The sequence below is a fragment of the Anopheles darlingi genome, chromosome 2, assembly GCF_943734745.1.
Source record: "Anopheles darlingi chromosome 2, idAnoDarlMG_H_01, whole genome shotgun sequence".
In the NCBI taxonomy this organism is placed as follows: domain Eukaryota; kingdom Metazoa; phylum Arthropoda; class Insecta; order Diptera; family Culicidae; genus Anopheles; species Anopheles darlingi.
The window spans coordinates 68,913,557-68,928,869 of NC_064874.1; the positions used below are offsets into that span (position 1 = coordinate 68,913,557).

Here is a 15,313-nt window from a genome sequence, read left to right on the forward strand (position 1 = left end):
TCCAGAGAGACCTCATTTTACCTGTTGCGTTGCGTTTTCGCACCAGGCCAAGTTGTATACGCACCGGCAGCACGTGCTCGGGGTTGTTTTGGCTAAGGAAATGTGCCACAACATGGCGGCATTGGCATCTTGGCGCATCGCTAAACAATTCGGGACCAAACGAAATCATCAACTCGAGCTAACCTTGAACCTGAAACCATCGCACCCAGTGTCTCCACGGCACTAGACGTAGTCAATTCGGACAATTACATCGAGCGACCCCGGATGGCTGAAGGAACCATCACCGCCATGCCAGTTTCAGCCGAGAGGTCAATCGAATAATCTTCCTCAATTGAACCACAGCCACCGCAGCTGCGTATCGCGATCACTCGTTTAGAGGTTCCAATCGATGGACCGATCGACGCGGGATCGAAGCGGGATGGGATCGATTCAATTTCCCAACCCAACCCGACTCCAAACCCCCTTCTTCTGTCTCTCGCAATCGACACTCAATTGACGATGGCGCAAACCGAAAGGCGTCCACCCGTCCAGCCAGCGTCGTCTATGAGCGTCACCCGTCCCCGATATTATTGGTTATCGGCCACTAGACAACGGCAGCTTTGCCGGAGATGATTGGCACTTGTCACTGTGTCTCGACCAACCATAGAATGGACCCTAAAATGGACCGAAAAATGCGGTGCTTCATGCGTCAACGCGGCATCCGAGATGTTGCTGTCCGCACCTTTTCAACACCATTTGGGCTGAGTGGAAAGTGTCCACCGCTGGTACCGCTGGGACATTGATAGGTGCTCGGACGTGCGGAAGAATTGATGTTGATGTTCGCTCACGGATCGCGCAATTACCCAAGTCAAACAGACCAGATCTTCTAGAACTGCACTGGTATTTGCGTGCGAAGTTTGTCCCGCTGACTCCTTGTTCGTCCCCGCAGAACGCGGTTTAAACCCTCTCCCCCTTCCCCAACTCTTTGCATCGCCAAAAGTCCGAACCGATAATGCCGGCGCAAAAATGATTCTATTTTCGTTGGCCGTTGTACGTCCGTTGTTTGTCTCATTTTGGGGGGAGGGACGGGAAGGCCCGTACGTCCGTACATCCCCCCTTCCGCACATGTTTTGTTTTGTCTTGTGTTGTGCGTCCATCCGTCCACACCGTGTTTTGTTGTTGTCGATGCTCCTTGGGGGCTCGCTCGCTCGCCGGACGTACACGCGCCGCTCGGCCGATTTTTTCTTTATTTTTGAAAATCATCCGATCCCCTACCATCACGAGCATTTTGGGTCTTTCTTTCTTGGTCTTTTTCGATCTGCTCGGTTTCTTCCCCTAATTTCAATCCCATCCAATCTGTCTTGTCGCGGTTGACCATTGTTTGAATGCATGATATTGTTTCGCGCGGTGCAAAACGATCACTCGAAATGGTCGAAATGGTCCGGTCGGTGGAAGTCTCCCCGTGTCTGGCAGCAGTCTAATCAGGCAACGACGGTGGCGATGGGTACAGAGTACACACCGATTACATACGTGCGGTATCGTCAAGTGATACCCAGTCGCTGTAAAATGGGAGTGCAGTACTTGGTCGCGAAACGACGAGAGAACAAAGCAAATCTGTGGACCATCTGGGCCACTCGTCTGTTGGGTTTAGGGCCGGACCGACGGTACCATATGGAAACAACAGCCACAGCGGACGGCCAGCCAGGGTCCGCTCATGTCCGCCGTAATCTTAATGTCTCAACTGTTGTGCGCCTGATAAGAAGTTGGCCGCCAGCCTCCGGCAACGCCAGGCTAGCTGCAGCAACAGATGCTCTGGCGTGCCCCCTCCTTTTCGCACACGCAGGCACAGGCTGTTGTTGTTGTTTACCAAATCGATGGGCACTAAACGAGTTAGCAGCCGGTACTCAGCATTAGGTAACCGACAGAAGGGTACCCTTCGGTATTGAAATTACCCGATCGCTCGCCCGCTCAGGTGCGCTAATTTGATGCGAATTTTATTTGCATATCATTTTCGCGCTTATCCCCAGCACCCTGCATCGGGGCGTCTATCCATCCGGAGGTGGCACCGGAATGACTGCATTCCCACTAGTACGTACGTACGAAGGTGCGAGAGAACTACGCCGAGGAAAGACGACTTTACGATGCTATCAGGACAGGTCGCGGTGGACCTGGAGCAGCTTTGACATCCTTATCGTCAGCAGGTTGCTTTTAATGGTGCCTTCGAATTGTGTACATTCCAATCACGATACTGTTGCTAGCTCGCTCCTCCATGACAGGCCGGTCGGACACTATAACTGGCAAGAAAAATGTCCCATCCACCGGTAATTGGTGGAACGATGCTGTTACGGACCATCGCTCATCGGACGGTTTTTGCATTATTTCACTGTACTTAATGGTGCCCCGATCGCAATGGCAAAGGAGGAAGATTCCTCCAAATTACTGGCCCGGGAATCTACCGGCCAACCGCGCTATCAACGAACCCGATTAATGCCGGCTCCTATCATCTGGCGCAGGCTTATCTATTGGTTTCCTTTGTTTTTCCAAATAAATACCATCATCTGTTGTTGTTTTGCTTCTTCCATTCTATGAATCCCCCAAACGCGTGATCCCGCGATCGTTAGTGTAATAGGTCGGGGTTTGAACTCACACTCGGCTGGAGTCGCCCATGATCCGGGAGCTCGCGAACCTTGCAAAACAGCAAACAAACAAATGCCATCGACGGACGGCTTCGCTACGGTTCGCCGGAATGGGAGCACCGCAAAGGAGACAGACAAAAACGGCCAGAGCTAATGCCTTGCAATAGGGGACCGATGTTTCATCAGCCAAAAAATCGGAAAGGCAAATCTAATAACCACCGATGAGACGCATGCCAAAAAAATGAACAAGAAAAACAAGAAACAGAAAAACAGAAAAACCATCAATTGATAAACTTAGAAACGATCGCGACACGGCGCGACATCCGGCAGCTGCGTGACAGCTCACTTTCCGCGGATCAGTCACCATCCGCCTCCATCGGCATTGGCAGTGAATTTAGCCGTTTAGCCACGCTCTTTCACACTAACCTGCTTTGCTGGAGGCTTCCTTGTCACCGATCTCGTCCAGTTGCTTCTGCAGGGTAAGGTAGATGACGCTGTAGGTGTTGATCACCCCGAACAGGACACCGTTGCAGAGGAAGGCCGCCACCATGACCAACCAGGCCCGGGTACCACCATCCGGTGGCTCGTGTACGGCACCTTGCGATCCATCGAGTAGCGGGGCGGCCGTCTTCTTGTCTCCCGCCGCAACCACACCACCGTTCAGGTGCGGATGGTGTCCATTTGTGATCGCACCGGCCTTCGCCGCCACGATCTTCACCGGCGTTACACTATCCGCTACGATTCTCGAATTCTCCGTCATTTCGACGAGCGATTTCGAGCCAGTCCCGTCCAGCCGTTTGCGCGTGTGCTCTGAGTTCGGGAATTGCCTAGAAACTGATCGATTTCTGATCGCGCACCGACAACCAATCACACTACGATCGCTCCGGATCGAACGCGAGATCGATAAGGAGACTGCGGCTGCTGCTGCTGTTCGAAAGATTGTTCTTGAAACGCGATCCCCACGATGGCCACGTTATCAGCTGTCCCGATCCCGAAGCACTTTCACTTCGCAACTACTACAGATTGGACTGATCGTGCACTGTCACAGTGGCCGCTACTCATCCTCACTGGCGGAATTTCCTCACTCTACGGAAGCGCACAGACACGGAAACCCACTCGCCCGCGCACACACCGTGTGGCTTGGTTCTGGTGTCGTCGTACGTTGACTGCTGCTGCTGCTGCTCGCGGTCAACACGTTGTCTTCGGCCGACGACCAAAACGCAAGTGAAAAAGGCCGATCTGCGAACCGCACATGTCGTTGTCGTCGTCGCCGTCGTCCCGGAGCAGCTTTAAATAGAAGAAAGTGAATCAGTCGTCAGCCATTACCGCATACCAAGGGGGGAGGGAGTGAGGGGGGGGGGGGAGGGGGTTCTCGGTTCGGGGTGTTGCGCCCCTCAGTTCGCTACACACGAGGGAGGACTTCCTTCGTTCGTCTAGTCGACCGTGTGTTCGGTTACACCGGCCTGCACACGTGGTGTGCGTTTGATCGGCACGATGGTACGGTGGTAGTGTTCCGGCGAACGAAGCTCGAGCACGCGGTCAGTCGGCAAACGCGTCCCTTGTGTTGTAGATGCATCATAGCGGGGCGAGGAACAGTTCTATCGGGTTGATAAGTTCCTGCGCCCTTAGTTCTTAGTCTCGTCGTTGGAGTACATTCGTATTTGTGGCGCCTTTTTATCGGTTCATCTTAATAAAAAAAACCCCTTTCGCTTTCCGATGATTCCTCAAACTACCTTTTCTTTATCAAATTGCTGCTTGTTTTTCACAAAATAAAGGAATCTTTCCTTGGGAACGACGATATGATTCCATTTTTTAAAAAATGTTTTCGACAAATTTTTCCAAATTAATAATTCCTATAAGCATAGGTTAGAAAAGCGTAATCGTATAGCATCATTGGTCTTTTTTATGCGCTTCTGCACAATCCAGCTGTTTAAGCGGGAAGGTGGAGATTGTGAAATATTAAGAACATGGCAGCTTAGCACAGCACTATAACGATGACCTCGGTTAGCCCCTCATACCGGTTGCCTTTGGCAAAACAAGAAATGTGCGCTGTACACTATGAACACCGGGCAAAACACGTGAGCCAACAAGCACTGCCAGACGACACCGTCCAATTTTTTTGATGATGTTTACAAACGCACTAGACCCACACTAGTCAGAGTTTTAGTTTTTTTTTTTTGTATCCACGACCCCGTGAAATGAGGGCGGGCGAGGCTGCTGGCGATCAAATTTCCAGACCGCAGACTGTCCGTTGGGGGTGTGATCGTACTAGATGATTTGCCTCAACAAAAAAAAGAAGACAACCGTTAGGACAACTGTGTTCTCCTTATCGAGGTGGCAGTGTTTGAACAGAATTTGATTAATGTTTCGGTTTCGGTATTTTTGAGAAAGAAAGAAAATGTTGAGAAAGAAAGAAAATGAATACTGAAGAGGGCCTTAATGGATTAAAATGGTGTCTTATCCATCATCGCTGGATTATGGAAAAATGTCAAAGACTGGTATGATACCATTACATTTTCGTAGTTAAATGGATGAATGCAGCAGTTGTAAACTTCAAGAATCTGAAGTGTGCGGGCTCAATTGTCACCCTCGAGCGCAACAGCGTGGGCACGCTAAAGTAAACTCTCGGCCGAGACGATAAGAAGACCGCAGAGCAACAACAGCAGCAGCTACTCTTTGTCGCTGTTTGAACAAGTTTAAGCAAACAACTTAACCAGTGCTCCAGTGGGTGCACATGACACGGCCATTAGAAAGCCAGGGTCTGAAGTGCTCTATCAACGTTATCTAAATTTGCATTCTTTCTCCGCAGCCAGTGATTAGGGCTGGCAGATGGTTACCGTTCTCTTCGTCTGCATCCTATTCCTAATGGCCGCCTCTTAATTGTTTGACCTTGGCAATGCACACGCGCGCACCCTCCTCCACTGTTCCACTTCAGCTCCTCATTACTCGAGATCGTCGGAAGGATCGGGGATCTTATCGGCGTACCATAAATCACTCGACCACCAACAAAGACCGGCTGGCACGCGGCGACATCTCAACGGGAAACTTATGGCATTACGCGTGTGTAATCGCGGAAAGAACGCCGTATTTATCTGCAAACATCCATCGTAGAATGTACCACGCAAAATCTCACACCATGCGACGCCACTCGCTACTCACGACGATCGTCCGCATCCATCCGTGTTGGTCCATGGATGATTTTGTTTACATTTCGTTTACATTGCACCGGCGCCGTGTGATGAAGGAATCAAATTAAAAAAAAAACGGAACAAATACTCAACGAAACATGGTTCCCGCAAAGGGTCTTATCGCATGGCGCCCTCGCGCGCGCGATATGATATTATGCAAGCGCACCGACCGATGTCCGCGTGTGAGTGTAACCACGTTGGTCGCGTGCTATAATTATCGATTCTCGGTGGCATGCCGGTGGCGATGCTTGCGATATACTAGCACACCGGTGCTTGTGCACGTACTATCGATCGGTGGTGGTGTTGGAGGGAAGATTGGAGTTGAAGCCGGGCAAGTGGTGGGTCCATCACATATCATCGGCTGCCGCGCCACATTTGCGCAAAACACCGGGAAGCAGCAGCTATTTTTAATTCCAAAATCACGTGCAATGTTCGGTATGCTGAGCGCCGGGTCCCGATGCTCTGGCGCCCACACGGCGCTGCCTGGTGACCGTGAAATGTGCTACTACTTTGGGTGCACACCACACCTTCCACACGCACGGACGTCACGGAGGCACCCTTTCGCGAGTGTTTAAACAACCGAACTGACTCAGCTTCCTTCCGCTTGGCCGGTTTATCGAAAGCAAACGAAATCGACGCGTGTGAAACGTGCAGACGGTGTAGGCACCAAACGTTATCAGGGGTGCCAATCTGCTTCCACCGGTGGCGGCATTCGTGGCAAGGTATTCTACGCCGTTCTATGGGCCCGCTTACGTCTCATTACATTGGGAAATCCTTCGGGAATGACGCGATCGTTATCTTATCGCAATACTACTATCGGCGGCAACCATTCACAAACGACTGACGGTGGCGCATACTATCGGTTCCGTCACCGTCCATCCGTTTTACGATGCATTGCTGGAGAAGGGGGGGAGGGGGGGGGGGTTATTGGATTTACGAATTATACTTCCGATTCCCCGGGATGGAACCGGTCCACGTGATACGAGAAAAGTTTAAAGAGGAAAGAAGCAGCAGAAACATGAGTTCTGAGCAAACGCGGTAACCATGGCGCGTTCTTGGCGACTTTGCTTAGCAACGCGGTGTGCTAGCAGTCCATAACAAATTCACGAAAACGGTTTAAAACATACACACACCCATCTATGGGCTTTATACTAACCGGTGTTCAAGTCAGAAGGAATAAATTTAAAGTACAAAACGCTATCGATGCAAGCAGGGTCCTCACTTTGCCGGAACCTTTGGCCTCCTCGTGGTCTAACGGACAACTGACCGGCTTCCGGCGCAAAACGAAGTGCTTGGGTTCGAAAATCTGATGCAACACCGTCACCCTATTGAATCACACTGACTGCACTGGCGCCTGCAGTTCCCTTTTTTTACGCGCGAACCATTTCCGGTGTGGTCTAGTTCTCGCAGAGCGGAGCCACGGCGCGAACCAGTGGTACCGCGATCACACCAGACCAGCGTGTCGTGCGCTACTGGCAATGGGAGACATCCCCAAAAGATGTCGGTATGTCTTGCATCAGCCAGATATTCCTAGACAACAATGGTTACCTCACCTTTCACTATGGTTCGGTCCCCGCCTGATCAATTCGGACCGAACCGGGCCAGACTTGGCACGGTGCGCCAGTTGGCATTTCATTCAACCATCCTATAATAGGTAAGCGCGAAACGCCAGAATGATACGCTAGCATCGTGAACCGGTGGCGTTGGCGCTAATATGCTCACAAAAGGGAACAAGCGTTGATAGTTCGCGAGTGTGCGGATCTTTCTACGCCTTCAATTGACGGCTACGGGGATCGTGTAGCAAGCCTTCGGAAGAACATGGAGATCACGCACGCCGGTCCGACGCCAGCCAACGTCACTTCAATTGTCGCCAGCGGACGGAAATTAATGTGGAACCCATGTAGTAGTAAGGTAGTATTAAACTCGGTCTGTCCCGCTCGGTTCAGTGATAAAGCAACAAGCAATAGCCGCCACCTGCTTGCTAGGATAGTGGTGGTGGGGTGTACACGTTAATTGAAAACATCAACATCACAGCACTTTGTGATAATCGATCGTTGACTGCATTGATCTATGCTGGTATCTACGGTTGAGAAATCGAGATGGAATCCCAAACCGGGTCACCATCGATCGCTTGCTTTGCTCTCCAGCCACCTTCGAACGAACAGATCCCCTCGGACGAACAGATCAATTAATACATTGAGGCAATTAACGAAATGATCAATTTATTGATGTGTGCTTATAGAGTATGTCAAAGAAAATGTATTGCCAATAAGCTGCATAACGATAACCCATAGCCACCAAGCTCCAAGTTTGCGAGAAACACGCTGCATCCAGCACACGCGTTATTCGACCGACGTTACTCCCGCTTTTTTAAAGTTTGTTGCGATATCTTTTACAACCGGCGTTAGTTCCTCGAGCTGCTTGGCGATCTCTTCACCGCCAGGTTTGTTCCCATTCTCGGTAGCGCTCTCCGTGCTTAGCAGCTTCAACACCAAGTCTAGTGTATGTGTGTATAGGGAAACAATACGCAATATCGTTAACAATGTGACCCTCTTCAACGGATAGCAGTCCCGCAATATCGGGCTTACCATGGTATGTATTGAAGGTCTTCGATTGCTCCGCAGTCAGCGTCGACTGCAGGAAGCTAAGTATGGCCGATACGTGACGCCCGGAAGCGTGCAGCATAGTTTGCGTCGATATGGTAAAGATGATTAGGGCGGCGAGATGAAGAACAAGAGCCGGATCTTTACAGCTTGCAAGCTGCTCCAGCAGTCCATGTTTGTGCCCAAGAATAACAGTCCTGTGAATGAGAGGAGGGACACCATGAGAAAATCAAACGGAAACATTCAATCCATTGATAAATGAGAGCTCGCTTGCGACTTGGGGCACTTCAGCACTAATCTAACTTAATTAACGATCAATTAAACAACATAAGAAAGCGAATTCGATGGACGAGATAAGATAAGCGGCATCGTAAGAGAGCAAATTAAAATTCGTTATCTACTTAATTGAAACTAATTAAGAACCGCGTACGACCTACGTACCTATCCTTTTTCTTGTCGATCTTTTTCAACATCATGCTGCACGCCTGGAGCGCCTTTTCCGCCGTCTCGAGAAACGTATCAACTGACTCGCTAGTGCTCAACGACTTGTTAAGGGCCTGTAGTGCCTCTCGATATTCCGGATCGCACTCGTTTCCAATTTTGGTGCGTTGCTCCGCAGTTAACGAGGCACTGTAGTTGGTGTTTAGATTACATTCGGCCGCCACGTACAGGCACAACTCATTGCACACGTCCGTACCGAGAGATTTGAGCAAATATTTCAATAACTGGCTTTGCACATCGGTCGGAAATAGTTTCAGTCCTTTCTCGTACAACCGAATGTCGTTGTACAGGTTGTTCAGTTTCTCTTGAATGCTGGCGTGCGTTTGCCGGCGGTTTTGATTGTTCTTCTGCAGCGACAGCTCGTACAGCTCGTGCGCCTTTACTAGAGCTTGCTTGCTGAGGGTCCTGAAAATGGGCGGAGGAGAACAGTACAATCGACAATCACACTCTGAATGAGATGATCTGTTGCATCTCTTTTGGTTACTTACGGGAAATAATGATTCGCAACATCTTTCGATAACTCTTCCAAACCCTCCGCTTCCAGCGCATTCTGAACGATCTTGGCGATCTCCTTCGGTGTGATCAGCTCGAGCGTTGGTTCCTTTCCCGGTTTCTTACCACCACCCACTTGTACGTTGTCATTCTCCTCATCGGAATCCGACACGTTGCCTCGGTTACCGCGGTTGTGCTTTTTAGTAGATTTCGTTTTGGTTTCCCGCCCTTGCGTTCCACCGCCTCCCTTACCACCGGCGGCCTTCTTTCTGCGCTCCTCACGCTTGTCCAATTTCCCATCGTCACCTGCGCCACTCGCGTCAACGTCCTGGTGCTTCATCATCTTCTCCGCCATATACTTTTGGTAAGTGCCACTCTCTACCGCACGCTTGGCGTGCTCATTCACTAACTCGTGGCACGGTTTAACCGCCTCATCCATGAAGCTCACCGTCAGTATAACTGCCCCAAAGACAAACGTTTGTCGCCGCATCGCTGGCGTCATGACGTGCATCACAATCTCATCGATATCCTCATCGTTCAATGCCGATGGCAAAATCGAGCTAACATCCAGATAGGAGTGGGTCGCAATGCACTCCTCCAAGGAAGCCTTCACCTGCTCGATCAGTTTGTTGCCGATGAGACACTTTTTCAGGTGTACCATCTTTTCACCCGGCAGATGGTTCAACACGAATGCCTTCACATCGCTCACACCCAGCTTGCTAACGGATTCATGCGTAAGGTAGCCATTCAGACGGTAAAAGTCCTTCACCCATTGAGCCTGCATGCGCGAGTACACGTGCGGTATGTACTGCCCGGCTGGCGAGCGAATCGTGACCGTGCCTAGCGATGAGCTCTCATTCAACACCATATACAGCATTCGCTCCGGGACGCCGGTAAGATTAAGGATAGCCGATAGAGGCGTTGGTCTCGTGATTGCCGCCAGGGCACCTCGGATCTTTGCCTTGTTGCGCTCAATATACGAGCGAGTAAAGAAGACGTTAGCATTGGCCGAGTCCTGTTTGGCGAAGATGATACGGTTCAAGTTTTTCTGTACTATTTCGCTCAGAATAAAGTCGGCCGGCAGGTCGTACGTCGTGGTAAGCTTTCCCACATCGATCTCTCCCTGCTGTACCAGCTTCTGGTTAATCTCCGACGCTACGCGCTGCGTGTAGCCTTTGTCGATCAGTTGACCGAGCAGAAATTTAATCTCCGGATCATCGGCAGTGATTTGTTTGGCGGTGTACTCCACCTTTCCGAAATCCACGTTCAAAGTGGTGGCAAGTTCGACCAGGTTCACGCGGCCACCGCGCAAAAACATCTCATCCTTCACTTCCTGCGCTAGGTGCTCCTGCGTGAGGTACTCTTTGCCATCGTTCGTGTAGATCACTTGTATGAGCTGCTTTTCGATCAACAACCGTACAACCTCGATGCAGTTTCGCTCCGATAGTCTGTGGAACAGAAAAATAGGTGAATGCCCTGGAAGAAATCCGGGAAGTTCAAATCCGGGTTTTACCTTTGCAAGCTGGTAGTGAGCTGCGCTTTCTGAAAATCGGCCGCCAATCGCTTGATTTCATCCCAATCTGACGACATTTTCAAATAACCGCGAAGTTAGCTATTTCACTATTTAAATTGTGGTTTTTTCGTGGTTTTCGGCAAGGATTTTTCAGCAAAAAAAAAAAAAACAGTTCCACGCAGGCGAAGTTTGTTTACTTTTTTGACATCAAAACCGTGTTGCCAGCAATAACTGTCAAGGGAATCGTGCCTGGCAACACTTCTTTTTTGTTTACGCGGGAAATTGGCGGTTTTTTGTTCGAGGCAAAATTTGTATTTTTGGAAAATATGGAAGGAAAAGTGAAACAAGAGACAAAACCCGCGAGAATTAATAGTTTGGACGCACTAGGACCTTACATCGGACAGCAGGATAATGCGAAAAACTTTGTCTACATTTCCGATATCCCACAATTGTGCAAAGATGAGCCGTGCATGCTCGGGGTCGACGAAGCCGGTCGAGGGCCCGTGCTGGGTAAGAGAGATCCTGAACCGTATTCCGAGCGAAAAATGAAACTATCCTATAATCCCATGCTAGGTCCGATGGTGTACGGAATCGCCTTTTGTCCACTCTCGAAGAAGGATATCCTGAAGTCCCTCGGATTCGCGGATTCGAAGCAGCTTACTGAGGAAAAGCGAGACCAAATATTCGACGAAATGAATAAGGAGGACTATGCTACCGAAGCGCTCGGCTGGGCCGTCGAAGCCATCTCCCCCAGCACCATCTCGATGAGCATGCTCCGGCGGACAAAGTGTTCGCTGAACGAAGTATCGATGAATTCCGCGATCGGGTTGATCCACGCGGCCATCGAGGCGGGCGTGAATATCGCCGAGGTGTATGTGGATACGGTGGGACCTCCGGAGAAGTATCAGGCCAAACTGAAGGACATTTTTCCCAAATTCAAGATCACCGTGGCCAAGAAGGCTGATAGCACGTACCCCATCGTATCGGCTGCCAGTATTGCGGCCAAGGTAACGCGCGATCACGCACTGAAAGTGTGGCAATTCCGGGAACGACCAAACGAAGAGGAGAATTCCTTCGGAAGTGGCTATCCGGGGGATCCGACCACGAAAAAGTTCCTAGGCGAGGTGGATCTTGTATTTGGCTTTCCGCGTCTGGTTCGCTTCAGCTGGTCCACGGCTGGCAACGCTCTCGACAAGAAAGCCTACGATATGGAGTTCGACGATGCCGATGACGGTAAAGACGCGAAATCGAAAGCAACGTACGGTAGCGAGAAACTGTCCAAGTACTTCTCGGCATCGAATAACGAAAGCAGAAAGAGGAACGAGTACTTCCGGGAGCGTTGCCTGGAACACGTGGTGGAGTTTTGAGAGGAATAAAGCAGATTTCCATTCCAATTGTTGAACCATTTTTGAACGAAACGGAGTAACGAAGTAACGAAGGACGAAGCGAAGCAGCGTGGATTTGATGAGTTACATCAATGTTTTATTCATAAATGTACAGTACAATTGTACAAATATAGGTACACAAAACAGGTTGGAGCTCCATTTTGTGTCTTCGGAATACGGCGAGAAAGATCTAACCGAAGAGACCTGTTGGACAAGGAAAGAAGGGGAGTTTATTGAATGATCCACGACGGAAGAATCCTCGATGCCGGACTTACCGAATCCCATGTCATCATCGGATTCCTCTGGCTCCTCTTCCTTCTTCTCCTCCTTCTTCTCAGCGGCGGCCGGGGCAGCACCGCCAGCTGCAGCACCACCAGCAGCCGGAGCACCGCCACCACCGGATCCGACGCCGGAGCCGATGCTCGTGATCAGGCTCTTGACATCGATACCCTCCAGAGCCTTGGCGAACAGGCCAGGCCAGTACGGCTCGATGTCGACACCGGCGGCTTTCAGGATGGTCGAGATCTTCTCGTCCTGGAATGGGTGGGTAGAGCAAAGACACGTTAGTTCCCACACAACACTCCCGCCAAGACCCATCACCTAACACGTGGGCCCGGGGGCAATCCGCCGAATCCCGACGAACTCACGAGATCAAACATCACGGATCATGGATCACGGACCATGCTTGATCATCACGGAAACCACGGGGGCCGGCCCCCAGCGCCACGGTGGAAAACAGTCGGAAAACTTACCGTTACGGCAACATCATCATCAACGAGGATCAGTGCCGAGTAAACACAGGCTAGTTCAGCTTTGTTAAGAGCCATTTTGGGGTGGTTTTTCTTCAGTAAAACCGTGCAAGTCGCTAAAAATTAGCCTTAGCTCCGATGAGAACGCTGCACAGTTTCACGGCGCGATTCGGAAGGGGGGGAAAACCTAAATCAGTATTTTTGGCAAATATGGAAGGAAAAGTGAAACAAGAGAGGAGTTTTGAGCGGAATACAACAGATTTCCATTCCAATTGTTGAACCATTTTTGAATGAAACGGAGTAACGAAGTAACGAAGGACGAAGCGAAGCAGCGTGGATTTGATGAGTTACATCAATGTTTTATTCATAAATGTACAGTACAATTGTACAAATATAGGTACACAAAACAGGTTGGAGCTCCATTTTGTGTCTTCGGAATACGGCGAGAAAGATCTAACCGAAGAGACCTGTTGGACGAGGAAAGAAGGGGAGTTTATGAAATGATCCACGACGGAAGAAACCTCGATGCCGGACTTACCGAATCCCATGTCATCATCGGATTCCTCTGGCTCCTCTTCCTTCTTCTCCTCCTTCTTCTCAGCGGCGGCCGGGGCAGCACCGCCAGCTGCAGCACCACCAGCAGCCGGAGCACCGCCACCACCGGATCCGACGCCGGAGCCGATGCTCGTGATCAGGCTCTTGACATCGATACCCTCCAGAGCCTTGGCGAACAGGCCAGGCCAGTACGGCTCGATGTCGACACCGGCGGCTTTCAGGATGGTCGAGATCTTCTCGTCCTGGAATGGGTGGGTAGAGCAAAGACACGTTAGTTCCCACACAACACTCCCGCCAAGACCCATCACCAACACGTGGGCCCGGGGGCAATCCGCCGAATCACGAATCCGACGAATTCACGAGATCAAACATCACGGATCACGGATCACGGACCATGCTTGATCATCACGGAAACCACGGGGGCCGGCCCCCAGCGCCACGGTGGAAAACAGTCGGAAAACTTACCGTTACGGCAACATCATCATCAACGAGGATCAGTGCCGAGTAAACACAGGCTAGTTCAGCTTTGTTAAGAGCCATTTTGGGGTGGTTTTTCTTCAGTAAAACCGTGCAAGTCGCTAAAAATTAGCCTTAGCTCCGATGAGAACGCTGCACAGTTTCACGGCGCGATTCGGAAGGGGGGGAAAACCTAAATCAGTATTTTTGGCAAATATGGAAGGAAAAGTGAAACAAGAGAGGAGTTTTGAGCGGAATACAACAGATTTCCATTCCAATTGTTGAACCATTTTTGAATGAAACGGAGTAACGAAGTAACGAAGGACGAAGCGAAGCAGCGTGGATTTGATGAGTTACATCAATGTTTTATTCATAAATGTACAGTACAATTGTACAAATATAGGTACACAAAACAGGTTGGAGCTCCATTTTGTGTCTTCGGAATACGGCGAGAAAGATCTAACCGAAGAGACCTGTTGGACAAGGAAAGAAGGGGAGTTTATTGAATGATCCACGACGGAAGAATCCTCGATGCCGGACTTACCGAATCCCATGTCATCATCGGATTCCTCTGGCTCCTCTTCCTTCTTCTCCTCCTTCTTCTCAGCGGCGGCCGGGGCAGCACCGCCAGCTGCAGCACCACCAGCAGCCGGAGCACCGCCACCACCGGATCCGACGCCGGAGCCGATGCTCGTGATCAGGCTCTTGACATCGATACCCTCCAGAGCCTTGGCGAACAGGCCAGGCCAGTACGGCTCGATGTCGACACCGGCGGCTTTCAGGATGGTCGAGATCTTCTCGTCCTGGAATGGGTGGGTAGAGCAAAGACACGTTAGTTCCCACACAACACTCCCGCCAAGACCCATCACCTAACACGTGGGCCCGGGGGCAATCCGCCGAATCCCGACGAACTCACGAGATCAAACATCACGGATCATGGATCACGGACCATGCTTGATCATCACGGAAACCACGGGGGCCGGCCCCCAGCGCCACGGTGGAAAACAGTCGGAAAACTTACCGTTACGGCAACATCATCATCAACGAGGATCAGTGCCGAGTAAACACAGGCTAGTTCAGCTTTGTTAAGAGCCATTTTGGGGTGGTTTTTCTTCAGTAAAACCGTGCAAGTCGCTAAAAATTAGCCTTAGCTCCGATGAGAACGCTGCACAGTTTCACGGCGCGATTCGGAAAGGGGGAAAAAACTAAATCAGTATTTTTGGCAAATATGGAAGGAAAAGTGAAACAAGAGAGGA

General features: G+C 50.5%; 6 protein-coding genes across 7 annotated transcripts in view; 1 reads left to right on the top strand and 5 right to left on the bottom strand.

The window, feature by feature from the left end:
• Positions 1-7,127, bottom strand: part of LOC125952339 (monocarboxylate transporter 10) — a 12,973-nt gene extending 5,846 nt beyond the window's left edge. Inside the window, exons 1-2 of one of the 2 annotated variants that reach the window (XM_049681781.1) lie at positions 6,960-7,127; positions 3,042-3,902 (exon numbers count right to left, since the gene is read on the bottom strand). In XM_049681781.1, the coding sequence (XP_049537738.1) occupies positions 3,042-3,375 (334 nt within the window). In that variant the 5' untranslated portion in view covers positions 3,376-3,902; positions 6,960-7,127. The remainder of the gene's footprint in view (positions 1-3,041; positions 3,903-6,959) is intronic. The other variant, XM_049681782.1, reaches the window with a different exon arrangement.
• An 877-nt stretch (positions 7,128-8,004) lies between these two features.
• LOC125952306 (E3 UFM1-protein ligase 1 homolog) lies at positions 8,005-11,094 on the bottom strand. Its single transcript, XM_049681725.1, has 5 exons — positions 10,913-11,094; positions 9,396-10,847; positions 8,848-9,312; positions 8,392-8,603; positions 8,005-8,300 (listed from the first exon to the last, which is right to left on the bottom strand). The coding sequence occupies exons 1-5, from the start codon at positions 10,987-10,989 to the stop codon at positions 8,146-8,148; spliced, it is 2,361 nt and encodes a 786-aa protein (XP_049537682.1). The 5' UTR covers positions 10,990-11,094; the 3' UTR covers positions 8,005-8,145.
• Positions 11,095-11,155: 61 nt separating this feature from the next.
• LOC125952381 (ribonuclease H2 subunit A) lies at positions 11,156-12,323 on the top strand. The gene is made up of 2 exons (XM_049681832.1): positions 11,156-11,422; positions 11,486-12,323. The coding sequence occupies exons 1-2, from the start codon at positions 11,239-11,241 to the stop codon at positions 12,277-12,279; spliced, it is 978 nt and encodes a 325-aa protein (XP_049537789.1). The 5' UTR covers positions 11,156-11,238; the 3' UTR covers positions 12,280-12,323.
• A 42-nt stretch (positions 12,324-12,365) lies between these two features.
• Positions 12,366-13,226, bottom strand: LOC125952446 (60S acidic ribosomal protein P1-like). The gene is made up of 3 exons (XM_049681908.1): positions 13,050-13,226; positions 12,573-12,831; positions 12,366-12,501 (listed from the first exon to the last, which is right to left on the bottom strand). Exons 1-3 carry the CDS (start codon positions 13,122-13,124, stop codon positions 12,488-12,490), a joined length of 348 nt encoding a protein of 115 aa, XP_049537865.1. The 5' UTR covers positions 13,125-13,226; the 3' UTR covers positions 12,366-12,487.
• A 151-nt stretch (positions 13,227-13,377) lies between these two features.
• Positions 13,378-14,243, bottom strand: LOC125952448 (60S acidic ribosomal protein P1-like). The gene is made up of 3 exons (XM_049681909.1): positions 14,067-14,243; positions 13,585-13,843; positions 13,378-13,513 (listed from the first exon to the last, which is right to left on the bottom strand). Exons 1-3 carry the CDS (start codon positions 14,139-14,141, stop codon positions 13,500-13,502), a joined length of 348 nt encoding a protein of 115 aa, XP_049537866.1. The 5' UTR covers positions 14,142-14,243; the 3' UTR covers positions 13,378-13,499.
• Positions 14,244-14,394: 151 nt separating this feature from the next.
• Positions 14,395-15,271, bottom strand: LOC125952449 (60S acidic ribosomal protein P1-like). The gene is made up of 3 exons (XM_049681910.1): positions 15,079-15,271; positions 14,602-14,860; positions 14,395-14,530 (listed from the first exon to the last, which is right to left on the bottom strand). Exons 1-3 carry the CDS (start codon positions 15,151-15,153, stop codon positions 14,517-14,519), a joined length of 348 nt encoding a protein of 115 aa, XP_049537867.1. The 5' UTR covers positions 15,154-15,271; the 3' UTR covers positions 14,395-14,516.
• Between the last annotated feature and the right edge of the window lie 42 nt (positions 15,272-15,313).

What these genes read in the sequence shown, in the direction of transcription:
- LOC125952446 (XM_049681908.1), bottom strand. Translation starts at nt 13,124, where the DNA reads ATGGCTCTTAACAAAGCTGAACTAGCCTGTGTTTACTCGGCACTGATC. An exon ending in ATGATGATGTTGCCGTAACG is followed by an intron (nt 12,832 to 13,049) that starts GTAAGTTTTCCG and finishes CACCCATTCCAG; the next exon opens with GACGAGAAGATCTCGACCAT.
- LOC125952448 (XM_049681909.1), bottom strand. Translation starts at nt 14,141, where the DNA reads ATGGCTCTTAACAAAGCTGAACTAGCCTGTGTTTACTCGGCACTGATC. An exon ending in ATGATGATGTTGCCGTAACG is followed by an intron (nt 13,844 to 14,066) that starts GTAAGTTTTCCG and finishes CACCCATTCCAG; the next exon opens with GACGAGAAGATCTCGACCAT.
- LOC125952306 (XM_049681725.1), bottom strand. Translation starts at nt 10,989, where the DNA reads ATGTCGTCAGATTGGGATGAAATCAAGCGATTGGCGGCCGATTTTCAG. An exon ending in CTCACTACCAGCTTGCAAAG is followed by an intron (nt 10,848 to 10,912) that starts GTAAAACCCGGA and finishes TCTGTTCCACAG; the next exon opens with ACTATCGGAGCGAAACTGCA. An exon ending in GACCTTCAATACATACCATG is followed by an intron (nt 8,301 to 8,391) that starts GTAAGCCCGATA and finishes CACATACACTAG; the next exon opens with ACTTGGTGTTGAAGCTGCTA.
- LOC125952381 (XM_049681832.1), top strand. Translation starts at nt 11,239, where the DNA reads ATGGAAGGAAAAGTGAAACAAGAGACAAAACCCGCGAGAATTAATAGT. An exon ending in CGGTCGAGGGCCCGTGCTGG is followed by an intron (nt 11,423 to 11,485) that starts GTAAGAGAGATC and finishes ATCCCATGCTAG; the next exon opens with GTCCGATGGTGTACGGAATC.
- LOC125952449 (XM_049681910.1), bottom strand. Translation starts at nt 15,153, where the DNA reads ATGGCTCTTAACAAAGCTGAACTAGCCTGTGTTTACTCGGCACTGATC. An exon ending in ATGATGATGTTGCCGTAACG is followed by an intron (nt 14,861 to 15,078) that starts GTAAGTTTTCCG and finishes CACCCATTCCAG; the next exon opens with GACGAGAAGATCTCGACCAT.